This window comes from Corvus hawaiiensis, chromosome 1 (genome assembly GCF_020740725.1).
Source record: "Corvus hawaiiensis isolate bCorHaw1 chromosome 1, bCorHaw1.pri.cur, whole genome shotgun sequence".
NCBI lineage: Eukaryota > Metazoa > Chordata > Aves > Passeriformes > Corvidae > Corvus > Corvus hawaiiensis.
The window spans coordinates 92,093,331-92,115,924 of NC_063213.1; the positions used below are offsets into that span (position 1 = coordinate 92,093,331).

At 53.5% G+C, this 22,594-nt stretch overlaps 2 protein-coding genes across 3 annotated transcripts in view; one reads left to right on the top strand and one right to left on the bottom strand.

The window, feature by feature from the left end:
• Nucleotides 1–13,371, bottom strand: part of LOC125330304 (zinc finger protein 239-like) — a 131,192-nt gene extending 117,821 nt beyond the window's left edge. For both annotated transcript variants that reach the window (XM_048313307.1, XM_048313296.1), the window contains exons 1-3: nucleotides 12,858–13,371; nucleotides 10,387–10,550; nucleotides 7,267–7,331 (exon numbers count right to left, since the gene is read on the bottom strand). The gene's annotated coding sequence lies outside the window, so the exon portion shown is untranslated. The remainder of the gene's footprint in view (nucleotides 1–7,266; nucleotides 7,332–10,386; nucleotides 10,551–12,857) is intronic.
• Nucleotides 13,372–14,823: 1,452 nt separating this feature from the next.
• Nucleotides 14,824–22,487, top strand: LOC125330372 (serine/threonine-protein kinase PAK 3-like). Its single transcript, XM_048313425.1, has 10 exons — nucleotides 14,824–14,978; nucleotides 15,440–15,477; nucleotides 16,693–16,756; nucleotides 17,587–17,635; nucleotides 18,659–18,768; nucleotides 19,534–19,651; nucleotides 20,047–20,146; nucleotides 20,566–20,762; nucleotides 21,667–21,804; nucleotides 22,257–22,487. Exons 5-10 carry the CDS (start codon nucleotides 18,674–18,676, stop codon nucleotides 22,344–22,346), a joined length of 738 nt encoding a protein of 245 aa, XP_048169382.1. The 5' UTR covers nucleotides 14,824–14,978; nucleotides 15,440–15,477; nucleotides 16,693–16,756; nucleotides 17,587–17,635; nucleotides 18,659–18,673; the 3' UTR covers nucleotides 22,347–22,487.
• The last annotated feature ends 107 nt before the right edge of the window (nucleotides 22,488–22,594 follow it).

Genomic DNA, 22,594 nt, shown 5'->3' on the forward strand with positions numbered 1-22,594 from the left:
ATTGCCTACCCCCATTGGGATGAATCTTACTTTGGTAAAGCAATTGTTGCTTCACCAAGATTTAATTGAAATTTTGGAAAAGATCAAGAAAAATGGACAGAAAATCTTGGTAACTATTCATCACAATGTGAAAGAAATACATCGTGTTGTAGAAAGCGTAAAGAAAGATGCTGAACACAGGTGGTGGGATACTCTTTTTGGGTGGTCACCTACTGCTACAGGTGTCCTGAACAAATTTCGTCATCCCATCATTGTTCTCTTGATTTTGGTTTTGATTGGTTTTGCTTTATCAGCAGTCTTATACATCATGAATTGGAGAATGATGAAAACGGTTAACACAATTGACATCTATAATAGATGTCCACGTCCCATCCACTGTGGACATCCCCAAGGTTGTTGACACAAGACGAACTACACGAGTATTAAAAGAAGATGTGATAAGAAATTAGAGGTATTTTGATTAAAAAATTACATGTGTATTCTGATTAAAAAATTATCTACTTCTTTCTTTTGTTTCCTTCCTTTTCTTCTCTTTTCCTTCCTTTCTTATGTTCTCTACCCTTTTTCCGGGATATGCTACCAACATTGACGAGTCCTGAAGACTGCACAACAACACTATGAAATCGTGCTGATGGAGCTCGCTTGACGACAATCGTGAGTCACGGGTGGGTGTAAGAGACGGTCCGAAAATCCCTCATCTGCCTCACGATCATCGCCGAAGACAGAGACTGAACACAGCAGTCCTGGCCTGGCTGAGGTGGGATTGTCTGCCAAGTGTTGCCTACGGGTGTGCCCACTGGGAACTGGTACGCATTCCTGAGGAAAATTAGTGCAGGTCACAATGGACTGCGCCGTTCTTGCTGCCCAGGCGGGAAGGACTGCGCTGAAGCAGAAAGGAATGACCTGTCCTGTACACCTCTCCGGTACATCTGTCTTCTATGTCTGTCCTGTACCTGCTTCCCAAAGCAACGGACCCCACAACAATGGCTGTAGATTTCCCAACCTCTCGGCCAGTTGCCCCTCGCTTCTGAAAAGGACTATAAAGGGACCTTCTAAAATAACCAAGTCGGAGGTCTCCCCACGGAAGGAAGACGAATCTATTGGCGGAAGACCACGAGGACTTCGTCTCATCCGTTGGTAGCTATTGCCCCCTCTTTTCCCCCCTCTCTACTTTGTTTCTCTCTCTCTCTCTCTCTTACTCTCTTCTATTGCATTACTGTGTTGTGGGCACTTAATAAAGGTGCATTGTTTTGATTAAAACTGAAATCTCTTGTGTCCTTTTACACTCTGAGATTGATAAACAAACCATCATGACCCCCGCTTGCATTAGTGGATCGTAACAGTGGGGGGGGGCTGTGAATTCAGGGAGTGCTTGACCTCGTGCTTCCTTCTCCTTTTCTTGATCCTCCTTTGTCCCTCCTCTTCCACCCAGGGCTTCTTAAGTGCATTTATAATAGCTGCACATAGGGACATGTACCGGTAGACTGCTTTTTCTCCCGTGGCAGCTGCTTCCCCGAGCCATTGCACAACACGTGCCCAAAATCCAGTGTTCTGCACATGTTCAGCACCAGCGGCACGGAAGTAGTATGAGATCCACCTTATAAAGCGCTTTGGAAGTCCCTTAGAAAACTTAAATCATAACTTAGAAGAATACCCACCACCGAGACATAAAAACTCTGCTGAGCATGCGACAGTTTATTTCCCATGGCTCGTATCGTCCCCTCACCGGTGTAAAACAAAAAAAGAAAAAGAACTGCGAGTATATTCCACCCCCGTCTGGAGCCACCCGCAGTGCACGCCAAACTGAGTATCTTCTCTGGGAAAGAATGTGGAAAAAGGCACTGCGAGATCTTCTTGCTTCCTACCAAAGCGATGCCCAACTTGCAGTGCTTACTTTAGACCACCTTTGCAGGGAAAAGGATTGGACTAAGCCCCAAGATCAGGCTGCTAATGAATCAGTCCTGCAAGACCTCAAGCAGGCTGCTCAGAGAGCTCTGTCCCTTACTCCCAGCACTGCTGCCCCAAAAACCCACTTCACACAAGTCCTGCAAGGGCGATCAGAACCCTTTGTAGAGTTTGTAGAGCGCCTCACACACGCCGTTCGCTCGCAGACAGAGGGGCATGAATTCCAACAGCAGCTGCTGACGGAGTTGGCCCACTCTAACACAAACGAAGCCTGCAAGGCAGTTCTCAGAGCCCTACCTTTAGATCCTCCTCCCACCTTAGATCTCATGGTAGAAACCTGTGTGAAGTTGGTGTCAATCACCTCCGAAATTCAAAATAATAAAAGCAGAGGGGTAGTGGGGGTGGTGAGTCAATGAGGGAAGCCTCCACCCCAGAGCAGGTGTCATCGCTGTGGGAAGCTGGGGCACTGGGCAAAGGGATGCAAAGAACCCCGGGCAGTAACACCTGTGCCTGAGCCTTTCATTCCAGGTTCGGGCCACCTGGGGCAGGGATGTTGCTGCAGCCACTGACCGAACACCCAAGCACCACCCTTGGGAAACTGAGCAAGCAGCGCGATACAGCTCCGCGTGAGGACGTAAATGGAGCTGCTGTACCATCAAAAAAGGACAATTTACAGGACTGGACAGAAGCTGAGCTAGTTGATGCAGCAGTTCAGTTTTACACCTGGAAGCTGGGGAAGACAGTGCCCATCACCCTGACCTCCAGCCTCCTCGTTAAACAAACTGGTGATAGACTTGTTCTGACCCAAGCGGCAATACCCATCCCGCTGGAGTCAGACACGTTTATTACAGGACTTGCAGCACTGGATCACCCGGGAGCTGAAGTCTTCCCGTCCATCCCCTTACCACCAGTGGTGGGGGAGAGGTGCTTGTGTTCCTGGTTGAGTGTCATCATGCTCCTCTTTTTATTCCAGAAGGTGCTACGATCACACAAGGACGAGTCATCCCGAAAGGTTGCCTAACAAACCAGCAAGAGGCACAAGCGTTCTGGGCAGAAGTGATGGGACCCAACTGGCCAACCCTTGAGTGTGAGTTGAGCCAAGGGGGTGAGCGAGTTCGCATGCCAGGTATGGTGGATACGGGGGCAGACATCACTGTGATCTCTTGCAGAGAATGGCCTCAGGCATGGGAACTTGAACCCACCTGAAGTGGCTGGGAACACTGCTGGGATTGGGGGTAAAGCTACAGCTTTAAGGAGCACCCAAAATGTGACCATACAAGGCCCGGAAGGAAATTTACCTACCATCCGGCCTTTTGTTATTGACGCAGAGTTTACCCTGTGGGGTAGAGATACCTTGTCCCAGTGGGGAACTCGAGCTGTTATTCCAGCAGCCCAGGGTTTTTAGGGCGGGCCACTGTTGAGTGCGACCACCCACGCAGTAATTGGCTGCCTAACATGCCCGTATGGGAGGAACAGTGGCCGGTATCCATCGAGAAACTTCGCGCTCTCATTTCCCTCGTGGAAGAGCAACTTGCCAAGGGCCACATAGTCCCAACTAATAGCCCTTGGAATTCCCCCGTGTTTGTTCTCCCAAAACCGAAATGAAACGGAAGGACGCTTTTGCACAATCTGTGTAAAATTAATGGAGGATATGGGACCCCTGCAACCAGGCATGCCCTCACTGTCAATGCTCCCTCGTATGTGGAAGCTAGCTGTCATAGACATCAAAGACTGCTTTTTCCACATTGTCCTGGGTTGCAGTATATTCTATTACTATCCTCATGAGCCGTTGAAATCAAGTGGGGCAGTGTTTCCTTGCCTCCTCCCCCCAGACTATCTTTCTGTTAATGAGCCTAATCAACACTTGGCCTCATGACCCATTACCCCATTGTGAGATGCTCCACCCAGAGGGAGGAACCAAGCATTCCATCCTGGATATAATCTGAGATTCTGAACACCAGAGACAACCTTTCCACTGGATTTCCAGAGGACAGGAGCTACACAGCCACCACTGGACCTTCTGAGGAAGAGCAGACCCTCTTTCTACAGGATCACCACTTCAGGAGGACTGCAGCCACCATTCTACCGGACTGCTACCACCACCCTGATTAACAGGGTGTCTGCTTGTATCCTGACTCTGTCAGTTTAACCCAGTGTTATCTGCCTTTATTTTTTTTTTCCCCCCCTCTTTTTATTTCCCTATTAAATTGTTATTCTGACTTGGTGTCTCACACTAGTTTGTTTTCAAACTAGTACACACATACCTCTGCACCTCAGCAATGCTCCTAGATTTGCCTTCTCAGTGCCGTCTGTTAATTGGCAAGTCCCCATGTGCAGATATCATTGGACAGTGCTGCCTCAGGGCATGAAAAACAGCCCCAGCATTTGCCATTGGTATGTTGTGCGGGTCCTGTCCCCTGTCCGGAAACAGGCTCCAGAGGCAATCATCCTCCATTACATGGATGACGTCCTTGTGTGTGCCCCAGACGAAACATGCTTAGACCTAACCCTAGATCTAACAATCTGAGCAACTGAAGCTGCAGGTTTTGTAGTCCATCCTGACAAGGTCCAGCGCTTGTGCCCCCTGACCTACCTTGGCCTCCAGATCCGTGAGACAACCATCGCTCCCCAACAGCTTGCCATAGCTGACGAGCCCCGGACCCTTCGCGACCTGCAGCAACTGTGTGGTACAGTGAACTGGGTCTGGCCCCTGTTAGGGATCTCCACAGAAAGCCTCAGCCCCCTCTTTAACCTGCTGCGAGGCGATGGTGCGTTGGACTCTCCCCGATCCCTAACCCCAGAGGCGCAGGAGGCCCTTGGTAAGGTCCAGAAAGCTCTTTCCACCAAGCAGGCACACTGGATGGAACCAGGCCTGCAGCTCAAATTCATAATTATGGGCCAGCTACCACACTCGCAAGGCCTTACTTTTCAGCGGGACGAGAGGATCAAGGACCCCCTCTTAATCATAGAGTGGGTGTTCTTGCCTCACCAGCCGTCCAAAAGCATTACCACACCACAAGAATTGATGGCGCAACTGATAAGGAAGGCCAGCTCTCGCCTCTGCGTTCTCGCAGGGTGCGAATTCTTGTGCATTTACATGCCATTCAAATTAGATGATGTTGATTTCGCTCTACAGAGCAGCGAGTGCCTGCAGTTTGCCCTAGATAGTTACTCAGGGAAACTCTCTAGCCACCATCTGCCACACCAATTGTTTAATGTGAATTTCAAATTAGTCCCGAAATTGTTTCGAAGCAACAAACCGCTTTGAGCCCTGACAGTTTTCAAAGATGGGTCAGGGGCTTCTCACAGATCTGTTCTGACTTGGAGAAATCCCCAAACATCCGAGTGGGAAAAAGACATTGAAGTAGTTGAGGGATCTCCTCAAATTGCAGAGTTAGCCACAGTAGTCAGAGCCTTCGAGCGATTCCAAAAGGAACCAATAAACATTGTCACTGATTCAGCCTATGTGGCTGGAGTGGTAGAGAGAGCAGAGCACTCAATGCTCAAAGAAGTTTCAAATCCTAAATTATATCACGTGCTCTCGCAGCTCGTCTTTTTGCTGTCCCACCGAGAGCAACCCTATTATGTCATGTACGTGAGGTTGCATGCCGACCTCTCCAGTCCTATTGTTGAAGGGAACAGGAATGCTGACGCCTTGGCAGCCCCAGTACAACTGGCATCACTACCGGGAATGTTCCAACAAGCTAAGTTGAGCCATCGATTCTACCATCAAAACGTCCCGGCTTTGGTCCGCATGTTCCATCTCTCGCATGACCAAGCTAAGGCCATTGTGGCGACTTGTCCTGACTGCCAGAAATATCAGATCCCATCGCTAGGGTCTGGTGTGTGTCCACGTGGTCTCAATAGCTGCCAGCTGTGGCAGACCGACGTGACTCACGTCCCCGAATTCGGGAGGTCTAAGTATGTCCACATCTCAGTAGACACCTTCTCAAGAGCAGTTTTTGCCTCTTCTCATTGTGGGGAGAAGGCAAAAGATGTCATCAAACACTTTCTGTTGGCATTTGCCATTCTGGGGGTGCCAGCAGAAATCAAGACAGACAACAGACCAGCATATGTCTCGAAGAACTTCCACCAGTTCTTCGACACGTGGGGAATTAAGCACACTATGGGTATCCCTTATTCTCCCACGGGCCAATCTACGGTTGAGCATACCCATCAGACGCTCAAAAGAGTCCTTGCGCAGCAGTGAGGAGGAGCAGAGACTAATTCGCCCATTGAGAGACTCTGCAGGGCTCTCTTCACCATTAACTTTTTAAATTGTTCCTTCAAAGAGCCCGGCCCCCCCTGTATAACGGCACATTAAAAATTTGACCACAACTAAACTAAAAGAAAATCCATCCGTGCTGGTCAAAGACCCTGAGACTCACAAAGTTGAGGGCCTGTTCAAGTTACTAGCTTGGGGGAGGGGATATGCCGCCGTGTCGACCCCAGCTCGACCAAAGTGGGTGCTGGCAAAGTTCGTCAAACTGCACCTGACCTCACTGAACAGCGACGACCCCAAAGCCACCACCTGGAAGAGGTGCCCACACCAGATGCCATCTGAAGAAGAACTTGCGGCCCTCTTCCTGCTGTTCCCTTTCCCTGAATGTTTTCCCTTTTCCCCTACTCCCTAACTTCCCACACCTACCTCCATTTGCTTCGAAATAATAAAAAAGGGGGAGATGTTGCAGTGAACCATGACCAACCCCAGAGCCAGCCCCAAAAGCCTTGAGCATTCATAAGGCTGCGAAAAATACATAAATCCGTGCCTTACCTTTTAGCTGTGTATCCCCCTTCCCCATATCCGGCTGCTTTCCCAGAGGGATCTAGGTTCTTCTCTGAGTTATTCGGTCGCTGATTGGTCTCTGTTGCTCCTCCCCACCCACCCCTGTTCCCAATTGCTGTAGCCCCCTCTCCCTGCCCCGGTAACACCCCCTAGCTGAGGTATTGTGGAGAACTGGCTACGTGACAAAGGGCACGTAGACCCTTTGCAGCTCACAGAGCAAGATCTTGCAGAATACCGCACTCATCTTGTGTAATAGCTGAGCTACGTGACAAAGGACACATAGACCCTCTGCAGCTGCATAGGGCCTTCTGCTGATACAGCAAGGACATGATGTCCTTGGTGGGCAGTACAGTTAACAATAGAAAGCTTGTGGTCAGGGAGGCATGGGAAAAGAGGAACTCAGGCATGAGAAAAGAGGAACTTTCTGACCACAAAGGAGGAACTAGAGGGAGGGGTCTGCAGCAATGCCGTGGACCACTCAGCTTGCGCCTTTTGGAATATGCATAAGCCTCATTAACCACGCTATATATGTAATCCACGAATGATCAATAAACGGAAGCTTGCTGATTACTCACATTGAGCGTCTGGGTCTTCTCTCCGTCGCGACAAGGTATCATTAGTTACTGTGTGTTTTCCACGCCTGTTTGTCGGGGTACAAAAATAGCTCAGCGAGCCACCTGGTGGTCTCTCCTCGTGGGTTCTCACCCTGCAATAAACCTCCTTCTCCCACAAGAGGCCCTCCGTTTTATCCTACCTCCTTTGCACACATCAGCCATCGGGAGCCAGGGCGAACCCGTGCCGGTGGTTCGCCCACCTCCCTGGGCCAGGATGGGACTCCACCTGTCTTCGCTCGGGGCAGGCAGCAGTTTGCTCTGTACCAGGACAATGTGCTAGCTCAGGAAGGTACCGCTGCAACTGGCACTGCACTGAGGGTGACTGAGAGTGGCTGTGAGACACTGGGATCACACCGGAAGCAACTCAGGGAAACTGGGAGTGACTGGGAACATGCTGGGAGCAACTGGGATGCACTGGGAGAGACTGAAACCACAGTGGGGGTAACTGGGAGCAACTGGATGATAATGGGAGCAGCTGTGCCCATGCTGGGGTCATACTGGCATCCCATTGGAACTGACTGGGATCATACTGAGAGTGACTGAAATAGTACTGGCAGTATCTGAGAGTGACTGGGATCCTACTGGAACCAGACTGGGAGTGACTGGAAAGGTGCTGGCCGTGACTGGAACCATGCTGGAAGTGACTGGGAGAAACTGGGCCCAGACTGGGAGTGACAGGGAGTCACTCTGGGCATGACTGGAATAATACTGGGAGTATCTGGGAATGACTGGGATCATACTGGGGGTGACTGGGTGCAACTGGGATCATACTGGAAGTGGCAGGAAGTGACTGGGATCATATTGGAGGCTACTGGGATCATAATGGGGTTTGAGAGGGAGTTTGGGGCAACTGGCATCATACTGGGGGTGACTGGGATCATCCTGGAAGTGACTGGAACCATACTGGGAGTGACTCTGGGTCCTATTGGATCATCCTGGGAGCCACTGGGATTACAGTGGGTATGAATGGAACCTGACTGGGAGTAACTGGGAGCTACTGGGCCCATGTTGTGAGGAAAATGGGGACACATTGGGAGCAGCCGGGATCAACTAGAAAGTACTGGAACCATGCTGAGGGGACTGAGACCACAACTGGGACCATACTGGGAGCTGCTGGGACCACACTTTGGGACACTGACAGAAACTGTGATCATCCTGGAGGTAACTGGGAGTAACTGGGAAAGACTGGGATCATTCTGAGAACCTTACTGGGGCGACTGGGAGGGCCTGGGAATGACTAGGAGCATGCTGAGGGCAACTGGGATATACTGGCTCTGTCTGTAACCATACTGGAGTGACTGGAAACACGCTGAAAACAGCTGGGACCATGCTGGCAAACTCTGGGACCACGCTGGGGGACGCTGGGAGTGACTGGATCTACGCTGGGGGCAACTGGGTGTGACTGGGACCATGCTGAGAGGGACTGGGACTATCCTAGGGGCAAATGGGATCATACTGGGAGGAACTGGGAACAACTGGAACTGTTCTGGAGGCAACTGGCATCATACTGGGATCACAGGGGGAGCAGCTGGATCCATTCTGGGTGAGACTGGGATCACACTGAGGGTGACTGGAATCATACTGGCATTGACTGGGAGTGGCTGCGAGCAGCTGGAATCAAGCTGAAAGCAACTGGGAGGAGGTGGGAGTGACTGAGAGCATGCTACGGGTGACTGGGATATACTGGGAGAGACAGGGAGTCACAGGGATCATACTGGAGGCTCCTGGGGTCATGCTGGCATTGACACGGAGCAGCTGGGATCACACTGGGGGCCAATGGCATCATACTGGGAGTGACTGGGAGTGACTGGGATCATATTAGGAGTGGCTACAATCACACTGGGATAATGGTGGGTGTGATTGGACCCTGACTGGGGGTTACTGGGAGCTGCCAGGCCCATGCTGGGAGCCACCTGTGCACACACTGGGAGGAACTGGGAACAACTGGAAATGACAGGGTGCATGTGGGTGACAATTGGGATGTACTGGGAGTGACTGGGATGATACTGGGGGCAACTGAACCATGCTGAGGTAACTGGGAGTGCCTGGGAATGACTACAAGAATGTTCAGAATAACTGGGATATACTGGGAGTGCCTGAGACCATTTGGGTGGGGACTGGGAACAAACTGGGAGCAACTGGGAATGTGCTGGGGGGAACTGGGACCAAGCTCGAGGCAACTGGGGCAAGTGTAAGTTACTGGGGCCTTGCTGGAAAAGATTGGCATCATACTGGGACTGACTGGGACTATGCTAGGGGCAACTGGGAGAACTGGGAACACACTGGACAAAAGCTGGAGGAGGAACTGGGAGCAACTGGGAGCGTGCTGGGGGAAAATGGTATCATAACAGAGTGATGGGGAGCGACTGGGCTCCTACTGGGAGCAACAGGGATCATGCAGGGAGGGAGGGGAAGTGACCACGATCATACTGGGACTGACTGGGCTCCTACTGGGAGCAGCCACCTCCGGGCCCCGGGACCCCGGAGCCCCTTTCCCGGCCATGCCGCCCCTGCAGCCCCCAGACCCCCCCGCCGGGGTCCCGCCAATCCCAGGGCTCCCCCCTCTCGGGCTCCCCGCTTTGGGCTCCTGGGGCTCTCCTCTCTCTGGGGTCCCGCTTACGGAAGCCGGGGCTCCCGGGGCTCCCCAAAACCGGTGTCCCCCCGCCCCCGCCGGCCCCGCGCGCTCCCCACGGGGCCCCGGCAGAGCTCGGAGGGCCCGGCCCGGGAAGCCCAACCCCCACTGCGGGGGGACCCGCATCCCCCCGCCCCCGCCGGGGCTCTGCCGCCACCGCCACCGCAACCCCCAAAAACACCTCCCGGGGACCCCCGATGTCCCCCCGAGCGGCACCTGCGGGATGGGGGGCGATGGTCCCGGGGGGCTGCGAGTTCAGCGAGCGCTGGAGCCGCGTGATTCCGCCTCTCCTCCTCTCTTCCAGCTTCCCACTGCGGCTCCGCCTCTTCCTCCCTCCTCCTGCTCCTCTTCCTCCTGCCGCCTCGTCCCAGTCCCACCTCCCCCTCCTCCCTCCCTCCCTCCTCGTCCTCCTGCCCCGTTCCCGAACCCGAAATAATCTGGCTGGGCACCTCCTCTGGCATCTCCAGGCACTGGGGACCAATCCTCGCTGGCACCGGGCGAGCTTCAGAGCTTTCTGTGCCTGCACTCGCCACAGGTGCTGCGGGAGACAGCGGGAGAATTCCACTCTGGCTCTCAGTTACACTCACACTCTGGGCTGGGCGGGATTCGATTGCTGGAAAGTTCAGATTTGTTTTAAAATTTTATTTCGCTACTCAGGCTTGGTTTGCCTCTGTCTTGGGGAAAGCAATTTTAAAGTGTTTGTTAAGGGATGTTACACCACTCAACAGAGATGAGCTTAACATCTCAACAGACTGGGAATAGCCCAAAAGATACCCAAAAGATAACAACCATCAACAAAACATCAACGCCCATCAGCAAACATCAAGGAACAGCTACCCCAGACACTCCCCCCGGCACAGCTGGAGACCCCTGCTCTGGAAAAGGCTGAGAAGGAAATCAGGGAGTGTGGACCTAATTAACATCAGAGGCCAAGCAATCCGGGGCCAATAGGAAACCAAATACTAAGAACTACCCAACGAGGAACCAATGAACATTAAACCTACGGATTTCTATGGGTTTAGACTGTATAAAGTTGAGGAAAAATTGAGTAAAACTCGTGTGCCATGGAATGATTTTCTCTACACACCCGGGCTATGTGTGTATGAAATGGTTTCTGTTGCACATCCTGGGCAGAATAAAGTAATGCCTTGATCCTCTAACACTAAAAAGGTCGTTGGAGAGTTTTTGTTCTTCCTGCAGTTTCTGTGACAAGATGACACCATTAGAATGTTTTTTTCCTAATAATCCTAATTTGGTATTGTCAGTTGGCTTTGGGCTAAAGGTGTGAGAGTCAATTTTTAGTCCGAGGAGAAGAACCAAAAATCTTTATTGCTTTGGGGCATTTTTGTGTATGTGTGTACATGGCTGTTAGTGATGGCAGAATTTTGGAAAGGGTTTTTCGATGTTCACGTTTAGGTTACATTTTGCTAAACTGGAAGAGCTTTAAAACTGACCCTTTTCCTCATAAACAGTTAAAAAATACTAAAAAAAAAAAAGGGAAAAAAAAGCCGCTTTTGGAGGCCACTTGTGAGTCACCTGATGGCTGCCTTGGAAGAGAAGCTTCCTTCCAGGAGGCCAGCAGAGGAGCTTTAGAAATGCAAATTAACTCTGCTGGGGGAACTGTGCACAATGTCCCAGGCTCTCCTTGCCTGCCACAGGAATTGGGCTGATTCCCTCTGCCCCTCACCCCAAGCTCTGCCTCCCTGCACAGACGGAATTTGCATCGCTAAAGGCAGAGCCCACACTGAGCATCTCTGACTCTGCAACAGAAATCCCTGAAGCTGCAAAGGAAAACAGCAAACGGAGAATGTTGGGAGAACTTCACTCAAAAAAGCGGCGGGGAATCATCCCTCTCCCCACTCCAACATCTGCTGGCACTGTCTGTGTTATACAGGGTGGGTTTGACCACTGGACTGCTTTTGCTGACACAAGTTCAGCGAAATCACTTGGGAATCCAAGGATGTGATGATTTAATCCGAGAAAAGCAGTCAATTGATGCATCCCTGGCATTTCTGGGAACGCCCAAAAATGGGGAAAAGATCAACGGCCACCAGAACAAATCCTACAACACCATGGAGCAGCCCCTGGGAATCCGAACGAATTCATACCAGGTGCCAGAGAACCCACTGATCATTTCAATGCATCATTAGATTACAAGCTGTCCTCCAAATCATAACCAAGCACACAGCTCCAGCTCCTGACCTTCTCACCCACCAATCCACTCCCATGAGCAACGCCACATTTCACCCTGGGATGGCATCAGATTCTCTTCCAGCAGAAGGACCAGGAGGTTGTGGAAAATTAAATGACTCAAAGTGCTCTTGGCAAAGAGATGGCCAAAAAAAAGTGGTGAAACAGAGAACAAAGGAAATAAAACTTAACAGAGCCATGAATATCGGATGTTATACAAAGTGGGGGTGCACATTAAGGGGCACATGCAGCAGGCGGATCGGGAAGTCTGTACCTTCCAAGGACCTCAGCCACTGGGGAAAGGGACATGGAGATGCGGCCGGGCAAATCAGGATAAAAAGGAGGCTGCGTCCTCCAACACTTGGACAGACCCCACGGGAAATGCCCCGTGGCCTCTCCCTTTGCCCAGGAATAAAGTTACTTTTACAGGACTCCTCCGGCTCCTCTGGGGACACAAACCTCTGGCCACGGGAACTTTCCCGCACACTCCCGGCCACGGGGCAGCCACCTCTGTCCTACCCACAGCAGCCGGGACGAGCCAGCGCTGCTCCGGCACCGGCTCCTGCCGAGGCAGCAGCGGGAAGGAGACCGCGGGCAGCCGCTCCCGCAGCGCCCTCACGCCAGGGCGAACACGGCGCCCACACGGCACAACGAACCCGCCACAGCCCCCTGCCGCCCCCTCCGCCCGCAGCCAGCCCCGAGCCCCGCCAGAACCGAGCGCGGCTCCCACCTGCGCTGGGGCCGCCTCCGAGCTCCGCCGCTGCCGCCTCACCGGGGGCTCCGGCCGCCGCCGCCGCCGCCGCTCCCGGGCCCGCACCGACGCTCCGCCAATGGCGCCTCTGCTGCGCCACGGCCGCCCTGCCGGCGGCTCCGGGCCCGGGCTGCTCCCCGCTCCGACCAATCAGCGCGCCAGAACCACGACTGACGGCAGCACCGCCCAATCGGAGCGAGGGGCGGGCTCTGCACACGGCCCAGCCCCGCCCCGCGCTCCCAGCGCCCCCCGGGCTGCGTGAGGGGAAAGCCGCAGCTGAGGAACAGCGCTGGAACGGGCCCGGCCCGAGCCGCCATTCAGCTGAGAAGAGAAACAAAGCTCTCCGCTGCTCCCGGCCCGACCTGCCCAGCCCTGCGTGTTGGCTGGCTCCGGCTCCTTGGGAAGCCCTGCGGCCTCGCTACTCCCGCCCCTAATTCGGAGCATCAGTGCATGGCTTTGATTTCCCCGAAAAAGGGAAAACCGCCCCAAGCCCCTTTGGCTGCGTGCACGAGGGGAGAGATTTGTGGCAGAAAAACTCCCAAAGTCGTTTATGCCCAGCTTGGGAAGAACAACCCAAACCAAGCGGATGTCCCACAAACAGGGAAGCCCCACAAGCCCCTCGCAACCCCCGGGGCTGGGCTGGCCCTGCCTGGATGCCGGGAGACACCAAAACCGCTCTGTCCCTGCCCCGTGCTACTGCACAGGGACAGGAAATACAAGGAAAAGCCCAGGAGCTGAGAGAAGGACCGGGAGAGATCCCACCCCGAGCACCGGCACGGGCACAACAGACCCAGCCTGGGCACAGGGAGGGAATTTATTACCAACCAAATCACAGCAGCACAAGGAGAAGGCAAAGAAATCTCTCCAACACCTTCCCCCCACCCAGCGGGGATCACCCGGAACGGGGGTCACCAGGGCTCTGCCCCACGGGGGTCACTGGGGATCATCCAACGCCGATCCTCCCACGGGGGATGGAGCTGGAGCAGCGCACGAAGCTCTTCCCGCACTCGGGGCACTCGCAGGGCTTCCCTTAGCGGTGCCTCCGTTGGTGTTGAGCTGTGGTTGAAACCCTTCCCACACTCAGGGCAGCGGAAGGGCCTCTCCTCTGTGTGTATTGGCTGATGTAAGGGGACATGATCCCCCCAAGGGGCTCAGCTTTAGCGTCCTTAAAGATCCAAACATACACACAGAAACAAATCCTCCTAGGATACTAAAAGATATTTGGGGCTCGGTTCTGGAATCTGCCAGCTCCAAACACTCCCCAATAAAAAAACCCTCTCAGGGACCCCCTAATAGATTTGGGACAAGCTCCCCCTCCCCAGCCACCTGCAGGATGCCATGGGGGGATGCTCCCGGGGCCGGAGGTGCTGCGGACACAGCGGGCACTGGAACCTCCTGCTTCTCCTTCTATTCCTGTTCCTGCTCCTCCTCCTCCTTCTCCTCCTCTTCCTCTCTCCTCCACCTCCTGCTGTTCTCCTCCTTCCTCATCCCGCCTCCTCCCCAGTTCCTGCTTTCTGTACATTTAGAGTGGAGAACTTTGCTTGTTTTTAGAACTAGAACAGAGATCCCAGACGGAGCAATGCTTGCTGGTTTTAGTCAGCAGCATCAGTGACTAAAGGTCGTGATTCCTTTGTTTTGGTCCTGTCCTCATTCCTCCTCAGTGTTCAGGCTTGGCTATGGGCTGTCCTTGTCTGCTGCATTTTCTGGGTTCCTCTTGGATCCTTTGAGCAACAGGCTGTGCCTCGGGAGGATCCTTTGTGCTCCTTTGTGACAGAGGAGAACCTTCCAGGCGGTTCTTGCGTGAGCTGCTGCTGTGATGTCACGGGAACGCTGCCGCGTCCTCGCCGTGTTCCCGTTGCTGTGGGGCACGGAGCCCTCAGTGTCCAGAGCGGCTCTGGGCACCCGCTGGTTGCCGGAGGATCCTCCTGCCCGAGGGCATTCTCAGCAGCCAGCCCAGCCCCTGACGGGTGTCCTTGTGTGCTTGCAGGGGTACAGTCTGCGACGTGTGCAGCGCAGCCAAAATGATCCAGCAAGCGGTTGCTGCAGTTTGCACTCTGTACTCTGTGGCTTATTCGGGCTATTTTTTAGCCCACTTGGCACGTAAGTCGAGGTTTTCCCTGGGTGCAGCATCGGTGCCTTCGGGCTTGCTGTGTGCTTTCTGTTCTCCCACTGGAATTGAGCTGCCTTTGTAACCAAATTGCCATTAAGACACCGTTGGTTTGGGAGAACTCCTGCCAGCAGCTGCAGCTGAAAAAGGGGGTGTCTGCAGCCAGCGGGGCGTGCACAGCATTTGCAATGGAGCCGGGGGGGTTCTGTTCCCTCAAGCGCAGAGTCTGTGCCAGCGGAGCCTGGAACTCCCTCCAGTGGCTGCTCCAGCCAAGAGCTGACACAGCCCAGGATTCTGTGCTGTTCTCTTGCTTGCTGTGCGAAGGGACTGTGGCTCCTGGAGGGATGTTGTGGAAGCAAAATGCTCTCTCGGGGTTGCCTTGCTCCGTGGGAGTTCCCACCACGGGCAGGTTTTTCCTAACAGCATCTGGTTCGTGTTCCCTGTCCCGTTGCAGGGCACCTCACGCGTGGATCCCGAGCAGCTCCTCCTTCAGTGAGTGGGAAAGGAACCTTTGGTGGTCGGAACTGTGCAGAGAGTTGTGAGCTTGGCGTGTGGCAGTCGAGCGCCAGCCTGGGAGGCTGAAGGAAAGTTCCTGCCAGTGTCTTTGCAGCAGCAGCAGCAGCAGCAGCAGCAGCAGCAGCAGCAGCAGCAGCAGCAGCAGCAGCAGCAGCAGCAAAGGGATCCCTGGCACTTTTCTCCTTCTCTGCTGAAGAGCTTTTGAAGAGCTGCAGGTCTGGTTTTGCAGGCAGAAGATTGCTTGCTGGCTTTAGCCACAGTGGAATATGGAATGCCCAGCAATAAGTGGCAATGTCGACTTTAGCCCATTCCTAGTTTGAACAGCTCCGAGTCCCATTTCTGCTTAGTGCAGCTGGATGTGTAGCTGAGGATAAATAAGGCGATAACTGAGATAGAACTTCCCGTCCCTCACGCTACCATCTGTCCACAGGGCACAAAAGCAGCATCAGCTCCTCCTCGGGCTCCCTCTGCTTCCAAAGAGGAGGCCAAAGAGGAGGAAGACAGCAGTGAACTTCCCCCCATTCTGGGGGATGATGGTGAACCTCCCTCTGTCCCAGGAGATGAGGGCAAACATCCCACGGTTTGGGAATACAACAGTGAGGCTCCTGTGGTGTGGGGTGAGGATGGTGGACATCACCCGGTGTGGGATGAGGACAGCGAGGCTCCAGTGGCATGGGACAAGGAGGATGGACATCTCTCAGCGTGGGATGAGGACAGAGGACATCCTGTGATTTGGGAAGAGGAGGCTGCAATTCTCCCGGCATGGGAAGAGGATGGCAAACATCCTGTGGCTTGGAAAGAAGACCAGGAACCCGCTGCATTTTGGGAAGAGGATGGGGAAGCTCCCTCTGCTTGGGAAGAGGACACTGAAGCTCCCTCTTCTGCGGGATCCTGGGCTGAACATTCTGACAGCAGCACAGCCCTGCAGCCAGAGGGCAGAGAGGAGTGGTGCCTGAATCAGCTGAGTACGTCTGCTCTGCTGCTGTGTGCCAGAGCAGGGTGCTGCGTGTGTGTCTCAGCATCAGCTGCACCCAGGCTTGCTCTGCAGCTGAATGTCACAGAGTCATTTATTGTCCTTGCCCAGCTGAGACCAAGGGGCTCCCGGCCCCAGCGAGTGGGGCTGCATTTTGGCCCTGCTGCAAGGCGGGGTCTCCATCTGGGAGGGAGCGTCTTCCATGTGGTTTCTTTCAGGGAGCACCGTGAGCGTGGGGGAGCCTGCCGAGAAATACCTGGAACTGGAGCAGGTTGGCCAAGGGTAAGTGCACGGCAGTTACTTCTGCACAAGCAGGGGCCAGGTATTTGCTGGTGCAAGATCAAGTGAGAAGCCAGGCAAGCTGCAAACAGCTTCAGACACTGGGGCACGATCCTGCTGTCTCTCAGTCCTGATCAGAATTGGTAACTGTGGTCAGAAGGCACCGTCAAAAGCCCCTGAGGCTGGCAGTGTCCTGCCTGCAGCAAGGAGCAGGACCTGGAAGATCTTCTGTCCCTGGAATTTGATTGCCTGAAAGAGCAGCTCACCATCTGGTGACTGTCAGAAAACAGTTCTCAAGAAGATTCCTTTCAAATATTTTGCTTCCAAAAATATCCACCGGTCAGGATTATCAACATAACGGTTTAGAAACAGAAACCAGAGATGAACTAATAAGCGCTCTTTTCAGCACAGGTAGTAAACCCCGTACATTCAGTAACAGGCAAAGAGCTGCTGCACTCGAGGGGAAAACACATCAGCTGCCTGATGGCAGGGCCCTTGTGGATCCTGCAGCTCATAGGCAGGAAATGGAAAAGGATGAAATACATTCTTTTCCAGTTCTTTAGACACCCACTCCCACCCTAGGTTTTGGACTAAAGTAATTCAGCGTGGACATTTGGGATTTGCTCCAGCCCTTTTCCTTCGTGTTGGGCCTCAGTTTTCTCTCGCCCACCTTGCGTGGCACAGGGCTGGTGGCTGCTGCGCTGCTGTTTGAAGGGTCGATGCACCCAGGTGTTTTGTAAAGGCTGCAGGCAGCAGAGATCTCCTGTCTGGGCTGGCTTTCACTCCCAGGGCCTAAAGCGCTGCTTCTTTCTTCTCTGCTGTTCTGTCTCCAGGGCTTTTGGAACCGTTTATAAAGGACTCGACAGGGCCACTGGAGGAGAGGTCAGTGTCACCACGCTCAGCGCGTCGGGCAGCTCTCGAGGGCTTTCCCCTCTGCTGGGAGCTGTGGCTGCAGCTTTGGGGGGCCAGCAGAGCTTTCCTGCACAGGCTGTTCCTCTGAAGGCACAGCAGTGTCAGCCTGCAGAGCACGGCTGGGACAGACTTGAGCCTTCTGAAGTGCCCAAAGGAATGCAAGGACGGCAGTGGTGTCTGTCAGAGCAGGACACGCTGGCTTGGTCTTCATATCTGAAAACATCAGTGCATCAGCTGGTGGAGGCTGAGGCCTAATTTATCTTCATCCCAGCCTTGGACAGGAACACCGTTTAGCAGTTTTTCCATCCTGTGCTTCATCTTCAAAGGATACCTCAAGACCTAATTAAGGAGCGATCCTGCTTGGCATCAGTTTGGGGTTTTAGTCCTACTGCAGCTGTTCCCAGAGAGAGGGAGAGGAATGAGAAGATGGATGTGCAGAGCAAAGCTCTCCCCTAAACGCTGCAGCTGTGTTTGGGTCTGGTGTCAGTGACAGCCCGTGACAGGGATCATCTGAGCAATGGATGTGCGTGTTTGCTCTGTTGTGCAATCCCAAACAGAGCAGTTGCATTTGAAATCATGACCAAATCCCACAGGATTGCTAAAGGGTTCCCGGCTGTTTTGCTCTGTTTTCACAGAACCAGAATTACTTGCTGCTTGCAAAATGTGTTTGAATGATAATGAGAGTGGTGGTAAACTAAGGCCGTTTGAGAAGACTGCAGGTGCAGAGAATGTTGTGAGAGCTTTGAGGCTGAGAGCTGAGGGACCATTTCTGCAGAGCTTCCAAGGCCAAATGTCTCTGGCCCTGTGTCCTGTAAGTGGCCCCACAGCGAGCAGAGAAATGGGCTGTGGGAATGTCACTTGCTGAGCCCGGGTGTCCCATCCCAAGGCAGTTTGGCACAGCCCGGCTCCGTCGCTCCACAAAGACTCGCTCCGTGTTTGCTGCGGCCTCCTGCCCCAGACTCCTCCAGTTCAAGGGCTGCAATGTCCTTTCAGGTGGCTATAAAGAAAATGAGTCTCAGAGGGCAGAACGGGGAACGAGCTGTGAATGAGATCCTGGTCCTGAAGGACAAGAAGAACCCCAACATTGTCAGCTCTTTGGACAGGTGAGTGCTTCAGCTCTTATCCCGTGCACGGGCCCTGCGTTAATCTCTCCTGGCATCCGCAGTCTGTAGCCTGTTTTGAAAAAGCCTCACCCGGCCGTAGCTTCCCAAAACAACAGCCTGTCAGTTCACTCCCTCCGTGTGCTTTTGTTGCTTTGGTTTGGTTTTTCCTTCAAGCTGACCCCATTTCCTGGGTCTTACAACAAGAGCTGATAAACCCTGTCAGAAATTATTTCCCTTGGCTTCTCCTTCCCAACTCTTTTCCATTGCTGCAGATGCCAGGAAGACCAGGTTCTTGTTTCCAGAAACGCCTCAGGTGCCCATTTTGCAATGGCCTTGCCTGTTTCTGAAGGGACTTTCTGCAAGGTTTTCCAAACACTTGACCACTTTTGTCCTAAGTGCTGCACGGCCTCCTGCCCTGGATAAGTCTGGAAGTTGTGTTGCCTTGTTCTGGAGGGAACGGTGGAACTGCTGAGTTCAGATGCTGAACCAGCTGGGGGCAAGTGTTGTGGTTCCACATTGATCTGGGCTGTTGCTCAACTGCATTTTTCACTTGCTTGCCATCTAAGGCCTCTTCTTTCCCACAGGCGTCTCCTTCTCCTTTAGACTGTGCAGATCCCAAGGACTGTGCAGCCTGGCAGGAATGTCTCTGCATCGGATTCTGTCCTCATTTACAAGTGACCTGGAAACAAAACTCCACTCGAGGCTTTTCCATCGGGGAATTGAGCAGTGCACGTTCATCTCCATGCCATTGTTTGCCTCTTCCAGCTTCCTTGTTGATGAAGATCTCTGGCTGGTGATGGAATACATGGATGGAGGAACTTTGCAGGACATTGTCAGACAGACACGCATGGCTGAAGGAGAGATGGCAGCTGTCAGTCGGGAGGTGAGGGATCCTGCTCGGGCTTCCCATGGCTTGGACACAATGCTCCTTCCAAGCAGGGCCTGAGAACAGGAGTGGCTCCATGCTCAGAGCTTTGTTTCTGTGTTGTTTTTATGAGCTAGAGAAGAAAGAGCCTCTGAAGTGAACGGCCTGCCAGTGTCCCTGCACTTCCACTCTGCTCTTGTCCTCTTTCCTGCTGTTGTGGGACTCTCTGTCTTTTTTGATTTGATTTGCTGTTCTCAGCTTTGCCTTGAACCATTTGCCTGGAGCTTGTCTGCACTGCACTCCTGGCCTGTCACAGCAAAGCTGCTGCCGGCAGAATTCTAAACTGTCCTTTCTTGTGTGATTGTGTATTCCAGCCATCGATTTCCACCCTCGTGTTTCTTGTTCTCTCTCAGTGTCTGCAGGGCCTGGATTTCCTCCACTCGAACCGGGTGATCCACAGAGATCTGAAGAGCTCCAACATCCTTCTGGCAACGGACGGCTCTGTCAAGCTGGGTGGGTGTTCCTGGTCAGGCACGGCGCTCCCGGGCTGCGGGTGTGGGGCTGCTTCCCAGTGACGCCCAGAGCCCCACAAGGGCTGCTGGTGGCGGTGCCCGGCCCCTGCTGGCAGCTGAGAGCGGCTGCCCCATACAGAGAGCTCAGGAGAGGAGCAGGGTGTCAGCAGTGGCTTTGCTCTGGGTATGGCCCTTGCAGAGGGGCGGGAGTTGGAATCTGAAGCTTCAAGGGAATCACTAAAAGCCACTGCATGAAAGCTGAGGGCTCCTTTAAGGGTCCACTTCCATCTTGCCTTGGCTACAGCCCTGAGGACTTTTCCAGCTGGATTCAGCACTGCATTCTCAGACTGAGAGTGGGCAATCTTTGTGCTTGGTTTCCTCATTCCAGCTGCCTTTGACAGTGTTTGTTTCTGTCCTCAGCTGATTTTGGCCTCTGCGCTCAGCTGAGCCCTGAGCAGGAGCAGCGCAGCTCCATGGTGGGCACTGCTCACTGGATGGCCCCAGAGGTTGTGACCAGTTCTCCTTATGGCCCCAAGGTGGACATCTGGTCCTTGGGCATTGTGACCATCGAGATGGTGGAAGGAGAACCTCCTTACTTCGAGCACACGGCGGCCATGGTAAGAGGCAAATTTCCCCGAGTTTGCAGAGGCCTGTGAGCACAGAGGGACCCCGCCCTGGGAGGAGCAGCCGGAGGGCTCTGCCCATCGGGAAGGGAATTCCCAGAGGATTCGAGCCTGAGAACAGACCAATATTCTGCAGTCTCCAGAATTTGCTTTGGGTTTTAAGGTGTTGCAGCTCTTCTGTCTGTGAGGATGACCTGAAAACATGAAGCCAGAGCATCAGCTCTAATCTTCTCTTGCAGAAAACCCCAGACCAACCCCAAAACCCACACCCAAACACAACAAGTTTTCTGAAGGAGTTTCTGAAAGATGTTCTGCAAGATGAACTCCCCCTGACTCTTCTCACTGGGAAACGTGTCTAAAACATGAAGATGATTGTTTAACATGCCCATAGTCTAACATATTTCTTTCCTAGCCCAAGCTACTTCCTCCATGTCACCAAGCCTGAGCTTTCAGCAACCCAAACCTCAGGTTTCTTGCCTGGCAGTTTCTGGGATGGAACATCATGAATGCATTTACTTGAGTGTCAGTGGCACAGCAGGGATGCATTTGATGTAAGAATCCTTGGAAATAACACAAGCAGACTCTTGCAAATGGCCTGTAAAGCTGGTGTCCATATTTGGAGAAGCAAAATGGGCTATTTCTGATGGAGGTTCCAACTAACAAAGTCAGCCAATGACATTGGCTCTCAAGGCAAGATCATCTGGATGTAGGAATGGCTGTGGCTGCAGCAGTGTTTGGCTTTTTTGGTTGGCATAGAAAAATGAGCTCTGAGCAGCATCTCTGCCAGGGAGGAAACTGTCCCCAGAGACTGGGGCTGAGAAACCAGGGTCGCTGTGAGCACTTGTGGGTGTGAAGGAAGCTGGCAGAGCTTTTTCGGAAGTGTTTGCTTTTTGCGCAGGCTCGCTGTCTGATCCGGCAGAACGGGACCCCGCAGCTGCAGGAGCCCAGGCGCCTGTCGGCTCTGCTGCGGGACTTCCTGGAGTGCAGCCTGGAGGCGGACGAGGAGCGGCGCTGGTCTGCCCAGGAGCTGCTGCAGGTGGATGCGAAGCGGCTGCAGGGGAAAGAGCAGCGCGAGGGAGGGGTTTTCTCGTGGGGCCCCCCTCCAATAGTCTCCGGTCTCGCTGCTTTTCACATGCAAAGCCAGCAGAATCCTCGCCTGGCTTGGCTTGGCAGGGTCCTTTGCAGGTCATCTGGACCAGGTGCCCCGCAAGGAGCAGGGCCATCTTCAAGCAGATCAGGTGGCTCAGAGCCCTGCCTGACCTGAGCCTGGATGTTTCCAGGGAGGAGGCACCTCCCACATCTCTGGGCACCCTCTGCCAGTGTTTCCCCCCTATTCTGATAAAAAAATTCTGTCTCACATCTAATCTGAGGCTGCTTCCCTCTCCTGAGTTTCAAACCATTCCCCTTTGTCCTGGTGCAACAGAGCCTGTGAGGAACTTGACTTGGGAAAGTAACAGTTCGTTTCTTTCTTTTTCATCCTTTGGGCAGCACCCATTTTTATCATCAGCCAAGCCTCTCTCCAGCCTGAGCCCTCTGATCACCGCAGCAAAGCAATTGAGGGAGCAGCGGAGGACCTGAAGCACCTGGGGACAGCTTTTCGTTACAGTAGTTAGAACAAGTGGATAGTTACGGTAGTTAGCACTGCTAGTTAGTTATGGTGGTTAGGACAGCCTGGTAGTTATGGCAGTTTTTTGAATAAAAACTCTGTTAAACCTCAAATCCCTTGATGTGTCCCTTCCTTGTCCCCCCATGACTCAGCTGCCCGGAGCAATGTGAGGGGAGAGCGGGCCCAGCCTTGCCCAGAGCTGAGCCCCAGCAGAGCCCCG

Excerpts from the sequence above, each read along its gene's own strand:
- LOC125330372 (XM_048313425.1), top strand. The coding sequence starts at position 18,674 with ATGAGTCTCAGAGGGCAGAACGGGGAACGAGCTGTGAATGAGATCCTG. Across the intron at positions 18,769-19,533 it reads ATTGTCAGCTCTTTGGACAG|CTTCCTTGTTGATGAAGATC; the intron begins GTGAGTGCTTCA and ends TGCCTCTTCCAG. Across the intron at positions 20,147-20,565 it reads GGACGGCTCTGTCAAGCTGG|CTGATTTTGGCCTCTGCGCT; the intron begins GTGGGTGTTCCT and ends TTCTGTCCTCAG.